At 46.5% G+C, this 13855-nt stretch overlaps 1 protein-coding gene across 3 annotated transcripts in view; it reads left to right on the top strand.

The window, feature by feature from the left end:
• Positions 1 to 11965, top strand: part of ASXL2 (ASXL transcriptional regulator 2) — a 197710-nt gene extending 185745 nt beyond the window's left edge. For all 3 annotated transcript variants that reach the window (XM_090031189.1, XM_090031190.1, XM_090031192.1), the window contains one exon: positions 1194 to 11965. In XM_090031189.1, coding sequence (XP_089887315.1) covers positions 1194 to 3638 — 2445 coding nt within the window. In that variant the 3' untranslated portion in view covers positions 3639 to 11965. The remainder of the gene's footprint in view (positions 1 to 1193) is intronic.
• Positions 11966 to 13855: the final 1890 nt, after the last annotated feature.

The following is a 13855-nucleotide window of genomic DNA, read 5'->3' on the forward strand; positions in this document are numbered from 1 at the left end:
ATCAAAGGCAGATTGTGCCAGACTAACCTGATGTCTTGCTTTGATAAGTGAACTGATTTTTCAGAAAACCGGACTGTGATAGATCTGATACTTGTGAATTTCAGTAAAACATCTGATACGATCTCACACAGGAGATTATTACTGGATGGGCAATGGTACAAGGATTGTAAAGCGGATGAGCAACCAGGGAGAGGGGAGAGAAGGGGTAATGGTAAAAGAAAACGACTGGGCCAGAGGAACAGGAGGTTACTAGTGGTGTTCATCCGGGATCAGTATTGGGACCGATCTTATGGAAAAAGCAGAAGTCTGCTAATGAAATGGGCTCTGAGTACATGCTACAGAGCCAGCTCATAATATCATACAGAATGACCCTGAGGGCTGGAGTAGTAGAAATCGGATGAAATTCAGTAATGCAAAATCTTGAATTTTGGGATGAATAAAAATAATTTTCTTTGTAAGTAAGGGGCTCATCAGTTGGAAATGACAGAGGACGAAGATTTGGGTTTACTAGTCAAACACAGGGGGGCTATAACCTGATGTAGCTGAAGAAGAAACTTAGATCACAGTATGTCTGGTAGGCACAGGGAAAACTCCTGAAAAATGTTCCTCTGTCTCGTGTGTACAGTGCTGGTCACCCCCAGCAAGAAAGAGCAAGTCAAAGTGGAAAAGGTGCAGGGAAGAGCTGCTAGAGGATGCAGGGGTGAGGAGAGTCAGCCTGGCAGAGCAGCCTGCCTGTTTCTTAAGTACAAGCAACCAAGGCTGTGGGGAGGTGTGCCTGCTCTCTGTCAGCAGAGTAAAACGGGGAGGGCGAAGAGCAGCGTAAACTCAAGGACAGCAAGGCCACAGGGACAAATGTGTGAGAAATGGCCACGAATACACTGTTTCTGAAAATTAGAAGGCAGGTTCTAATTATCACAATAGTGAGGGGAAGGGTTGTGAAAGAGACTTCCAGTTGGGTTAAGATGGAGCCAGATAAGTTTATGACTAGGATTATATCATGTGGTCCCTCCCAATCCTGCATTGCTCAGTTGATGATAGACGTTTGACACAGATGTTCTGCTAAAAAAAGCAATATAGCAAAGGGCTACTAACATGTTGTCTTTGATGGCTCCATTCTGAATGCTGTACTTCCAAATTTTATTTTAAATTCTCCTTCTGCTCAGTGCTATCTTTCTGTTTTTTCTTTATTCCAGATTCCTGTTTCCAGAATCTCCCCCATGCCATTTCCTGCGGGCCAGGTCTCTCCCAGGGCCTGCTTTTCAACCAGTGTCACGAGTCCCAGAAGAACAGGGGCCAGAACTTTGGCGGACATCAAAGCAAAAGCCCAGCAGGCTAAGGCCCAGAGGGCAGCTGCTGTTGCTGCAGCGGCAGCAGCCGCCGCTGCCGCCGCCACCTCTGCTGGGGGAGCCGTCCCAGGGCCTGGGCCCGGAGGCGGTGGTGGGCCTGGGGGCGGAGGAAACGAGAAGAGTAGCACAGCAACAAGTAGAACCGTCGCAACTGGAATTCGGGGACACGCACTGGAACTGTCAGGAACTGGAAGCGGGGGAAGTCCGAGAAGGCCTCTTCCCCATGGTCCAGGGATCCAATCCCAGGTGGAGACACAGGCCACGGACCAGACGCCACCTCACAGTGTGCCTAGAGCACAACTACAGCAAACTCCCACAGTACAGTCCAGAACTGCAGCCAGCAATAAAGGCACAGACTCCGCATCACCAGCCGTACCAGCGTTAGAGAAAACAAGCAGAGTAATATCAAGCCCCCCAAATGTCACTGTAAGCCAGGTTCCAAGAGGACTCCTTGGCTCCAGCCACTCATGTACTGTTGGCACCGACAGACAAGAGAAAGCACCTTCAGCTCCAGCAGGTCCGAGTCTGGCCTCGGGGGCAGCAACGGTCAGGAATGGAACAGTCCTTGTCACTGTTCCCACAGCAGGTGCTGACAAAAATGTAGATAAGGCAGCACCTACTGCTGTACGGGGGACTAGCCTAAATGTTCCTAAGAGTAAATCTCCTTCCACTCTGACGTCTTCTCTGATATCTGCAACCTCAGAAACTCAGGCTGGTGCTGTGGTAGCATCTGCTCCATCTACTCCATCCTCTAGCACTTTGTCAGTAGCCCCTAGCCTTAAAGCTTATGCAGCTCCCTTGAGTACAAGTGGGGGCCTTCTGAAGACAAGCTCCAATATTCCTGCTAACAATCCCTTGGTCACCCAGCTCCTCCAAGGTAAAGATGTTCCAATGGAGCAAATCCTGCCTAAGCCTCTCACCAAAGCAGAAATGAAAACTATCCCTTTGGCTCCAAGCGACAAAGAGCCAGCTTTGTCCAGCAGTACTACAGGCACAGCTGGGAATGGTTCTGGAGGGGAAAGTGGTGAGAAACCATCACATTTAGCAGTGCACCACCTTGGAAAGATCTTTTGCCAGAGCAGGCAGCTGTTCCACATTCCAAGGACCATCCAGCTCTTCTCAGGAAAGGACCTGAGGAACACTAGCATTGACCAGCACCAGTGCCAAGAGGCACTTGACAAGGCAACGCAAGAGCAGATCCTTCAGACTCTTATCAAGAGGGTCCAGAGGCAGAATTTGTTGTCAGTCCTGCAGCCTTCACAGGTCGGCCTCACTCACTCAGGGTTTCAGGTAGACAACAGCTCCACCAGTCAGAGATTCATGCTGGGTTTCATGGGCAGGAGAACGTCCAAACCCGCCATGTCTGGCCATTACCTGCTCAACATTTCCACCTATGGTCGTGGTTCAGAGAGCTGCAGGAGGGGTCTGTCCATGCATGCTGAGAACCGCTTGTGTCCGAACAGTCCTGCTGATGGTCCAAAACCAGAATTTGGAGAGCATGGAGCTGGCAGCAGCGATGAAGGTGATGCAGATGATGAGAGCACTGGTGATGAACACGAACATATCACTGTAAAAGAGGAACCCCTGGCTTCCCAGGTTCCCGGCCCGTGTGGCAGAGAGCAGGTGTCACATAGTGTAAAGGCTCCTTCAGAGTACAGGGAGCCCGTTAGAAAGAATGTCAAGATGGAGGTTGTCGTGCCTCCACAAGCGGCCGCCAGCAAGGAGAGTGTTCACCTGTTCCCAGGAAACCAGGCGTTGAAAAAAACCGCATTAGCAAGAGATTTGATCCAGGTAGCCCAGGAGCAAGTGACACAGGCCATGAGAGGGAAAATGCACACCAGTCCAGAGCTTTACGGCACTTCCAGGCCGTCTGCAGAGGCTGCCCGGCCTTCTCATTCGCACCCTTCTAAGCCACGTGGAAATGCTACAGCCCAGCTCATTGGACCAAGTTACAGCGGTACAATAAACGTCTCCACCGCTCCAGATGTGAACCAAGGGTCTCTCATGACCGGGCTGTCCGAATGCAATCAGCTGTCCAGTAGCATGGGGAATGTCATGTCTTTCTCTGTGACTGTAACCACCATCCCCTCCAGCCAGGCTGTGAACTCTGGCAGCCACAATCAGTCCATCCCAGTTCAGGCCTTTGGCGAAGACAGCAGCATGGAAGATACGCCTTCTAAATGTTACTGCAGGTTGAAAGCCATGATCATGTGCAAGGGTTGTGGTGCCTTCTGCCACGATGACTGCATTGGCCCCTCCAAGCTCTGTGTCTCCTGCCTCGTTGTTCGGTAACAAAGACACACGACATTGGGAGGAGGATGCTCCAGTTTGTCCCTCCTCTTGGAAAACATCAGGAAGAAATGGGAGTTTTACTGCCTTGCACAAGAGACACGTTACTGAATCAGGAATACAGAGTAGCGTTCTTCTTTCATTAAAGAAAGAGCACCTTGTGGACAGTGAGTCTAAATTGAGCTCAATTATGTGAATTGTGACAAGAGTTTGCACTTAAGGAATTATGTAAATATGTCACATTATTTTGTTTAAAAATTATTTTTTCAACCTTTTAGGAGACGATGTTTGACTTGTACTACAGATTCATTAACCTTAGCCATCATCCCACACGTCAGCAGAGCTCTGCTCTAGATAGAAGAGCAAATTCCCAGCCAAACTTCAACCCCCATGATCTTTCTTTAGCAAAAGAGAGGGACAGGAAAGATTCAAGGAACTGGGAGGTCAAGAGAACTAAACCTGAATGCTGCCTGGCCACAGAGCATTGAGGTGTGGAGCATCAGGTCAGGGATGGCTCCCCTTTGTCACTCTAATTTTAGGTTTTTTGGTTGCCCAGCAGTGGCACCTGACCGCAGTTTCTGGAAGCCATATTGGGTTGTGCAATACTGGCTGGTCGTGTTGGTTTGCATAGCCTCCCCTCTTCAAGTAGCCAGCTATAGTGATGTCTATAGGCAGGCAGTATCTTGATTCTCAACTTGCAGAATATTGGAAAGGCAACTATACGAGCCATAAACTCCCAAGAATTTAAGTCATTAAAAGTCGTTAGTGACTATCAGCAGTTCTTGGGATCATTTAACCATGAGAGGCCTCTCGTATGAATTGAACTTCATTTCATTTTGGGTCCCATAACCCAGCCAAAACCTGCTCTTCATCATTTCAGTGTAAGCAGGGAAGTACCACACGTACTGACCATCAAGCCCTGCACCACATAAGACAAGTGTACTAAATAACCATCTGTCATCCTCTTTGCCCAGGAGCTTGCCATGGGTGTCGCAGACTTCACAACAGGCGGATTTTTCTCATTTATGCAGAGGATTATCTGTCTTGGTAGCAATAAGGTGTGGAAACAAGCTATGTGGCCCTATCATTACCCCCAGTGGACAAGTTTTTCCAAGTTTAAAAGTGTCAACTCCTTTGGCCTAATTCCCAGGTCCTGCTCGAGGCAGACTGAGTATTTGACTAGCAGGAGTGGCAAGCCAGAAATGAGAGGCATTGGCCAGAGATAGGCAGGGGTCTCAGGACTTGAATAGGAGGGAATTGCTGTCTTGAACAGTGTTATTGGCAGCAGAGCGTGTGAGAAAACTCAGTGACACCCTACCAAGTGGTAGGATATAGCTTGTGATTAATTCCTCACTTTCAAAGGTGTTTATGTTCATAAAGTTGTCCACATGTGTTCGTCACAGACCAGTGTAGTTGCCCCATCTTTTTAGCAATAGGAATTTGACAGACTGGCTAATACAGTATTAAATGCCCTTCCCTTCCCTTCCCTTCCCACTGTCAGAGCTGTTCCAGCCACATTTCACTGTAGCATAGCACTAGATTATCCCTACTTAATATAGGGATCTGTATGTGAAGTCCTTTTTCTGGCAGAATCACCAAGCTCAAAAATCACACCCAGTTCCATACTGTCACTGTCTGAGATACAAACGTTTCGATCAGGTAGAAATCCATGCATCTTTTTGATGAAAGAGCACTGAATTCACTTTTAATCCAAAGGCCTTTTTTACGATGAAGCAATATTAACAGAGTAGTTGTGCCGCATTATTTTTAGACCCCCCCATTAGCAAGTCCCTCAGCATCTTGAGCTTTGTTTGACTGTTCTCCTCCCTCCCCTCGCATGAGACGAGAACATGGGGTGCCGTTGTTGGAGATGAGCAGTGTAGACCACAGTACACAATACAATCCCTAGAGGAGTGGGTGGCAATTTATTTCTTGAGAGGAGAGTTGTATGCTTAGTCTCTCTCTGTACTGAAAATATCTCCGTGCCCGTCTGTCTGTGCACCACCCTTCTACCCTGGTTGACAGAGAGTGAAATGCCATTATGTTATATTTTTATCCTGGTTCTACTCATCCTAATTTGCTGGGGTGAAATATCCCCTTTCTCTAAATTTATGTAAGTGCTTAGATACCATAGTGACAAGGAGTGTGAGCGTACTCTAAATAAGGAAACTGTTGGTTTTAATCTGTTGCTGTGTAGTTTAGAAACCACACCAACAAAAAAATAGACCCCATTTTCGCTGACACGTCTACAGTGCACTAGCACCTGTGGTTAACCTGCCAATGCTGTCCTCAGAGCCGTGTGCATTACAGCTGCCCTCGTACTCATGCATGTGCAAAGAAGCGACCTAGCAAGAGAACTGGTGTGAGAGCACGTCTGTCCTGCTGCTGTGGAGAGTCTGTGTTTTGTGCTTATTGCACACGAGCAAGTGCCCATCAGGACAGTACAACCGGATTGCCTCTTCTGCTGCCAGATGCAGTTCTGTAGAGTCCTTTTACCTGCACGTGGTATCCGGCATAGGGGAGCAGATGACCAAAGTGGGCAGCACTTCTTTGAAATAGTGAGAGCAGGATCTTTCCATTTCAGTTCTCTTTATCTCAGGCTTTGTCTAGACAGGAAAGATATGCTGTAGTACTGTAATTCCCCGTGTAGACACTTATTCCAGGATAAGTGTTTCTTTATTTAAAGAACTTCCTTGGTAGCATAAGTCAAACCAAAGCAAGTGCACCAGAATAGGTGTTTCTGCGGTGGGGAGGGACGATACGGGCATAACTAGATGGGTTCAGGTCCTCGCTCCAGCTTGTACTTGTATAATTACCAGTGTGACAAGGGCACAGAAACAACAACAAAGGGGGTAATGTGTTCTGGTCTATGGGCTTGTTGGGTTTCTTGAGCCTATTGCAGCTGTCACTTTGAAGGGTCCCACGTCATTAGTTTCATCAGGATATTTTAAAGTAGGCTCAGAGGCCCTCGCCTTGCTTCCAGCTCTTCATAAAACTTCAGGTGTCTGTCTGGTGTCCTGGGATCTGTATACATATTTCTGTGTGTGAGGCTGCTTCTAACCACAGGAAGCTGCTGTTTTGTGAAACGGGCTGCGGGGACTCGGCAGGAGGATTTCATAGACATCAGGGCTGAAAGGGACCTCGGGAGATCTTCGAGTCTCAGCAAGAAGGGAACGAGGCCTGGGATGAATCCAGCCTGGCTCTGTAATAACCACTGAGAGTTCAGTAGGACTCCTCAGTCCTCACTGCTGCTCTGTAACTATATTAGACAATGTGCTAGAAGTTTACAGCTCAGTACAGTGCCTTAGCTGTCTTTGGATGGGGCAGCAGTTTGGCAGTCGCTGTTTTATTATTCTGCCCCTTTCCAAGGCAACAAATCCTTTGGACTGCAAGACTGGAATATTACCATGATGAAGCAAGATTTGTAGGTAGGGCTTGGTGAAATTATGCCCTGCATGTACCAGCGGGCATTCAGCTAGTACCCGTTAGAAATGATGGGCTTGGATTAATAATTGCTTAACTGAAAAATTAAGTCTGCCCAAAACCGTGAAAGCTTTGCATGTTTCACATTGAATAACAAATGTTTCAGGATGGAAATGTGAGCCCAGTGTGGAAATGGGCTGTATGTTGTGCTGGTCAGCAGCCCTAATGTTGGGACAGCTCCTTCCAGCCCTGAGTTCTCCCTAATATCTGATGCGTGATGTTCCCTCCAGCCAAATAACAAACTTGCTTTCATGCCGGCTACTTTGTAATTCAAGTGACATTGTCAGGGAGTTTAGACATAACGTTTCAGGCTTTGGCACCAGTTATTACAGTAATAGCACTTTATGAGAAATGCCACTTCACAGATTGAAGCTCAAAATGAAACATGCAGAGCCTAATGTCAAAGCATTGTTTGTGACATAAAAACAGCTGATTGAAAAGAGATTATTCAGAGTCAGACCGTTGCCTGCTGGGACTGCAGTCCAAACCCTGCAGCGAGCGCAAGAGCTAGAAATGGAGACCGATCGGTCTGGCTTCACTGTTCAGTGTAAATAGTTTCTATAAAAATTGCACAAATAGAGAAGAGAGTGGAAATTTAGAAATGATTTTGGAATTAAGATTCTGAGATAAGTGTTAGTTGCACATGGAAGGAAACTTGTTTTTAAGTTGATTGTATCCCTTGACATGGAAAAGGGAAGGACCAATTCTGTACACAGTTAATTAAGCCTGTTGGCAGAGTTTTACAGTGGTCAATAAGGAAGCAAATTCCTGGAAGTTACTGATTGGACAGGTCAGCATCTGCCAGGAAATGTCCGTACTGATGATCCTTCCTGCTTAATCGCATCCATTTAAATGGTTTGAAAGGCACTTAAAAGCCTTGCAGGACCTAGTCTTTCTCAGGCCTGATGGTACCGTGGGAGCAGGAATACGTGCATAAGAATTGGCCGCTGAATTACACCTGGAGCCTGATTGCTTTGTCCAGTGGAGAAGGCTTCCTGCTTGCGTTTGGAGTCGTTCAGCTCAGTTTTTCAAAAGTACCTTTGGGACCTGATTTTGATGCGAAGCTGCAACTCCAGCTGAAATCAGCGGTGCAAAATGTGTTCAGTACTTCTGAAAATCTGGCCAAAATGGTGTCAGGCTGAGTGCTCATGATTGAAGGCTGGTTCTGAAAGTGTGGTTGTTACAGTGGAGATCAGAGGGGAAATCTGCATGTTAGCCAGTGTCACCTGCTAGCCTTGTTCCTAATTACAACGGGCAAAAGAGGCCTTTCCTTTCCCCGGACGGTTTGTCGCTCTCAGCTCTAAAGTCACGTTACTGCTCTTGTGCAGGGGATAGCACCGTGGCAGGGAGTCTCCTCTTAGGACCCATAAGTCCTGTTGCCAATGGGATGTCAGAGGGAGAAAGGGTCAGATATGTGCTAACACCAGTTTTCTTTCTTCCTTTTTTTTTTTCTTAAATGCTATACATTTGATATAACTGAAGATCAATTTTAAGAGCTTACAGTAATATATTTTAAGTAATATATATTTTATCTGTGTAAAAAAATGCTAAAGGAAGATTTGTGAATTACCTATACAGGGTATTGTGTGCGCAGTTTCTCGACAAAGCCGAGAAGGATTTTACTGGCAGAAGAACTGAAAGCACTCATTTTTAACATGAATGCAATAAAAATGGGGATTCTTAAAAAGGAAATCCAATATTGTTTACTGTCTGCTCTTTAAGTTTTGTTTCAGCCATGGGCTTGTAAACATGATTTAGAAGATGCTGAACTCTTGTCTCTCTTTTGCCTTTCTCAGAAGGGACTTAATTGGAATAGAGGGTATGTACAGAAAAATCAAGTTGACACCATTTTAAAAAAGTCATATTTTTTCACAAATAATATAGAAAAAATCATATTTTACATAAGAATTTTAAGTATTTGAAATAAATGTGTATATATATACTGTATGTACTTCATATATTCTTTTATTTTCTATTTTAAGTGTATGGAAATATTTGAGCTGGTTGGATTTCAGGTCCCACCAATGAAATAATGTAAAAAAAAAAAGAAGAAAGAGGGAGAGATGAACACTGCCTCTTGACATGACAGCTGTTGAAGCTGTAGCAGATCACGGGGCAGTGGGAAAACTTGAAGCCCAATAAAGAGTGACTTGGACTAGTTCAGCTGTTTTAGATGTAGAGTACAGAGCGCTGTCCCAGTCCCGTCTGGCTCGCGCCCCTTGGTGTTCTCTTCTGTTTTGCCTTATAACCCCCCGAACGCTCACGGTGAGAAGACAAGTTGAGGTGGAACTTTTATACAATCGCTGCTGACCTTTTAGCCAAAGAGACGTACTGGTACAGAAGCTATTCAGCCAAAAACAGAATCAAAAGCAACTCGGTTTTCCCGCCATTGAAATGGTAGTCAATGTAGCCATGGGTCTGACGGTGCTGGTAAGGAACGCGGGCTCGGTGACTGCAAGGCCAAATTCTCGAAGGAGGTTGCAGGGTAGGAAGATGGGCTGCTGAGCGCTGCCGTCAGTCACTGGTGGAGCTGAACTGAGTTCTCCGCAACTGTTTTGAGCAGGATCGCTTAAGAGCCCCATAAGGGGAAAGCCCCAGTCAATCTGGTTGGGTCACGTGCAGCATTCCCTATAGGGGAAAACAAACCCTATAGGAATCTCATTTCCCAAGTGATACACTGGATGCAGTGATTGGCAGAGATGGAATATGGAATACTTTTGCTCCGCATTGCTGCTTCCTGCCAGTTCCAAGAGAACATGAGCTTTGAGCACCATAATTATGTAAATTATATAAAGAATATGCCATTTAGAGGAGAAAAGAGATTGGCTGCAGACTACAGGAGTGATTAGCTGCGTCAGGACAGGCAAAGCACTCAGTGCTGTTCACTGAATAGAGGGCTCCAAATGTGAAGTGTTCGGCAGTGGCAGGCCCCCGGTATGTCCGCTGCAGCTGAGGTTGCCAAGCTCGCTGGAGTGGGCCTAAGTGCATAGCACGTGTGTTGCAGTTGATTTGGACTGTGATTTCACATCCCTTCCCCAGCACCTAGTAATTGTTATCATACAGCTGTCGGGTTCATTACACAACCAGTAAAGATCTTCAGCGGTTATTCAGAGTTTTATGACTGCAGTCATGCAGCAATGCTTTGCATCTACATTGCACCCCCTGGTCACTGGCCTCAGTCGTGAGCCAGGCGGTGACACCAGCTCACACGTGCAGGACCTGTAGATGAAGCAGCCTGTCCACCAGGAGAGGCTCCCGTGGGGCAGTAGAAGAGGCCTGTGTCCTCCCCTAGTTTGGAGCCGTATCGAGCAGAAGAGGAGAGCTGGAGCATGTTCCCCCCACTGTGCTGCACTGCCGGACCAAGGGGCAGTGTCACGCTGGCCCCTGCCCAAGCTCAGCCCAGGGGCATCCCCAAGGGGAAGCCATTGCATTGACGGTAGCCTGAACAGCCTAGCATCTCCGAGAAATGTTTGCTGTAACTCCTAGCCTTGCAGTTTTGGGTGGGGGGAGAAACTAAATGCAAATTCTAGACTCAAAACTAGTCTAGAGGACAAAAACCAACAAAACAATTAACATTTTTACATAGTTTTGTTATTATCAGGGTTATATTTTAACACCTGAAATTATGCCAGGTCCTCATGTACATTCACATAGCAGGATCCTCTTCTAGTCAAGTGGGGTTTTATTTTTTTTTGTCCTTTAACTTCCCTTTAAACAGATATTTCTCTCTTAGACTTGCAACCTGCACACTCAGTGGGGCTTTCACTCTTAAACAGTTGCACTATGAGAAGGTTACACTGTTTGGGTGTATGTATGTATATATAACTAGAGTGTATATGTGTGTATATATACAAATATATTTTACCTAAATGTACATAATAAGACTGTAAATCCGTCTTAGTTTTCTGGTGACAATATACACCTTGAGAACAAAGCTAGAGTTGCCATAGGCCTGAGATGGGATTACGGCTTTTATATTTAATATTTAAAATATATGCATTAGAAAAAATACAGCGTGTATGTGTTTTGATCTGCTGCACTTTTTAAAAACATTCCTAGTCCCCTGGTACTGCTGCAGCTCCCACCCCAATTGCCCAGTTTAAAACCCAAAAGCCAACAGTTTCTGTGTACTTTTTTTCCACGTGCACTTCTCAGAGGCTGCACATAGCCCTGCTGGAAAAGCTGTGCCCAGCGTGTAACATTCCTGGCTTTGGTCTTTTAAATAAGCAATAGCCCAGTTCCAGCACTGAGGAATGTGAGCTGGCAGTCAGCTGGCAATTTGATTTTAAAATGGTCCCTTTGCAAATTAAGTCAGGTAATGAAAGTTAAAAAATATAACCATTTCCTTCTGTTATCCAATGCTGAGGTCTGTACAGAACAATAAGGTGACTGAAGCACACTGTCATCCTTTATAAGGAAACTGCACAACTTCAAAGCATTTAAAAATGCATGGGTCGACTCGACGAACTAGCAATCCCAGGCAGGGAAAAACGCAGCCCGTAATATTGCAGCTTGGCAGAGCTTGTTCTGAGAGAGAAATTCTCGCAGGGTCTGCGGTCGGTATAAGCTTCCACCTTAGCTTCTCACCAGCATTAAGAGGGATGCCGAGGAGCGCTCAGGCAGCCTACTCGAGTCCTGTCACTGTTGGAAGTAGCACTTTGAAAACTGAAAGCCCGTCTCATGGTGATGTCTTACTGCAGATTCTGCGCCTCTTCCCCTCGCTCCATATTTTTGTCATGTAAAGCTACCTGCTTCATAAATGAATGTAAAATACAGTAGTTCTTCAGCACAAATGCGTATTTTATCTTAATGTTTCATTTTATGTTTAATAAAAGCATATGATTTTATGTTCACTGTCTTAACGTCTCTGTCAAGGCTGTTCTCTTGGCCTTTGAGAGCATTAAAGCAACAGACAGCTCGCTGCAAAGTTATGAACAACTAGCTCAGGACACATCTTTTTTTTCCATTTTGCATCTTGAACCATCTACATGGGGAAAGAGTTCCTGCAATACTGGATGGTTCAAAATACTTTGCATTTCTGTTGTGCCTGTTCCTATGGCCCCCCCCGCAATGCCTTACAGTCATTCTTGCACTGTACCATAAGGTGAATGCAAACCATGCTCACAGAAGAGGAGACTGAGGCCTAGACCTACTGATGTGCTCAAGGTTGTTTACTGAGTCTGTTACATGTATTTACTCAAATATGAGACAACCCCCAAGAATTAGTTGCTATATATGGACATTTATAAATTTGTTATAATTTTCCAGGTACAGAATCTAAGTATTGGAGGGTTGTCTGCTACAGCAGGGAAAGCAGTGGCTGTGGGGAGGGATCAGGTGGCCCCCTGCCCTTTGCCCTGCTCACTTCTTCCCCTGGCATCCTTCCCACCCCCTGCTAAGCTGCAGAGGGGGCAGGAGACAGCCTGGGTCTGACTCTGGGTCCCCCCCGCTTCGCTTTTTTCCCCCATGCTAATTGCTGGGGGATGGACCTTGTCTTATATCTGAGTGAATATGGTAGTAATAATCACATCCAGGAATCCTGCCCTGGCTAAACAGGTCGATGCTGGATGCGTGCCTTTACATCAAGTGTGTGTAAGTATTTATGTATTTGGTTTATATGCCGCCCTTCCCAACAGAGGCTCAGGGGAGCTAACGATAAGAGGGCAGAATCATTTATAAAACAGGAGCGTCACAAGAGAAGAAAAAAAGTGGACAAGAATACCCATGTAAAACGCGATTCCCCTAAACAGTACCTCAGCCCGGCTTTGTTTGCTAGATGCCTTGTCCAGGAGGAAGGACTTCGAGCACTTCCACGAGATGTCCAGGCTCGGGCTCTGGCAGGCCTCAAAGTGCCAGAGCTGAGAGCCTCCTGCGTTTTTCCCACTGGATGCAATGCACTGATAGTACTTGCAGGAGGCAGCTCCCAGCTAAACCTTAGCGATCGCTGTGGGACTAAGGGAGAAGGTGGTCCCTTAAGTAGAATCATAGAGAAAGTGGGCTGGAAGGGAGGGACCTCCACAAGCCATCTATTCCAACCCTGAGGCAGGAGCGTCCCTATGCCAACCATCCCATTCGGATCTGCATCTGGAAAAAAAACAAACTTCACAGTGAACCCCATCATGCATCCTAACGCATCCTAACTTGGCACGGGGAGACAGCGATGGTCAGTGTCCTGCTGCATCATGGATTGTTAAAATATGCTTGAGAAATCTAAGGCCAGTAAGGTCTAGATCACGTTGATCAAAACCAGCACCTGCAATTGCCCAGGGAAAGCTGCTGGGACTCAGTGCAGACTCCGTCATGCTGGAGTCACGTGCTCCTGGGGACCCGCCGCCACGTTCTGCACCAGCTGCAGCTTCTGGGCTGTCCGTTGTCCAGGGGAGCCCTGCACAGAGTGCACTGCACGAGTCTAGCCTTGAGGCTACAAAGGCACAGATGACAGTGGCCAGATCTGAATCCAAAGAAAAGGGCCACAGCCTTCTCAGCAGATGGAGGCGGTGAAAGGTGCTCCTAGCCACAGCAGTCACCTGGAGATCCAGGAACAGCCCAAGGCAGCAAACATGAGTGACAAGAGGCAGCTGGACCTCATCAACGATTAGTGTCCCAGTCCAGTCCCTTCCAAGTCATGTGGGCTGTGCACCACCATCACCTCTGTCTTGTCAGGATTCAGTTTCAGTTGGATGATGCCACAATGCAGGTTCATGTTCATCTCTTCCTTGGTGACCCCATGACATAAA

Source organism: Crocodylus siamensis, chromosome 1 (assembly GCF_052110815.1).
Source record: "Crocodylus siamensis isolate JL-2025a chromosome 1, ASM5211081v1, whole genome shotgun sequence".
Lineage (NCBI taxonomy): Eukaryota > Metazoa > Chordata > Crocodylia > Crocodylidae > Crocodylus > Crocodylus siamensis.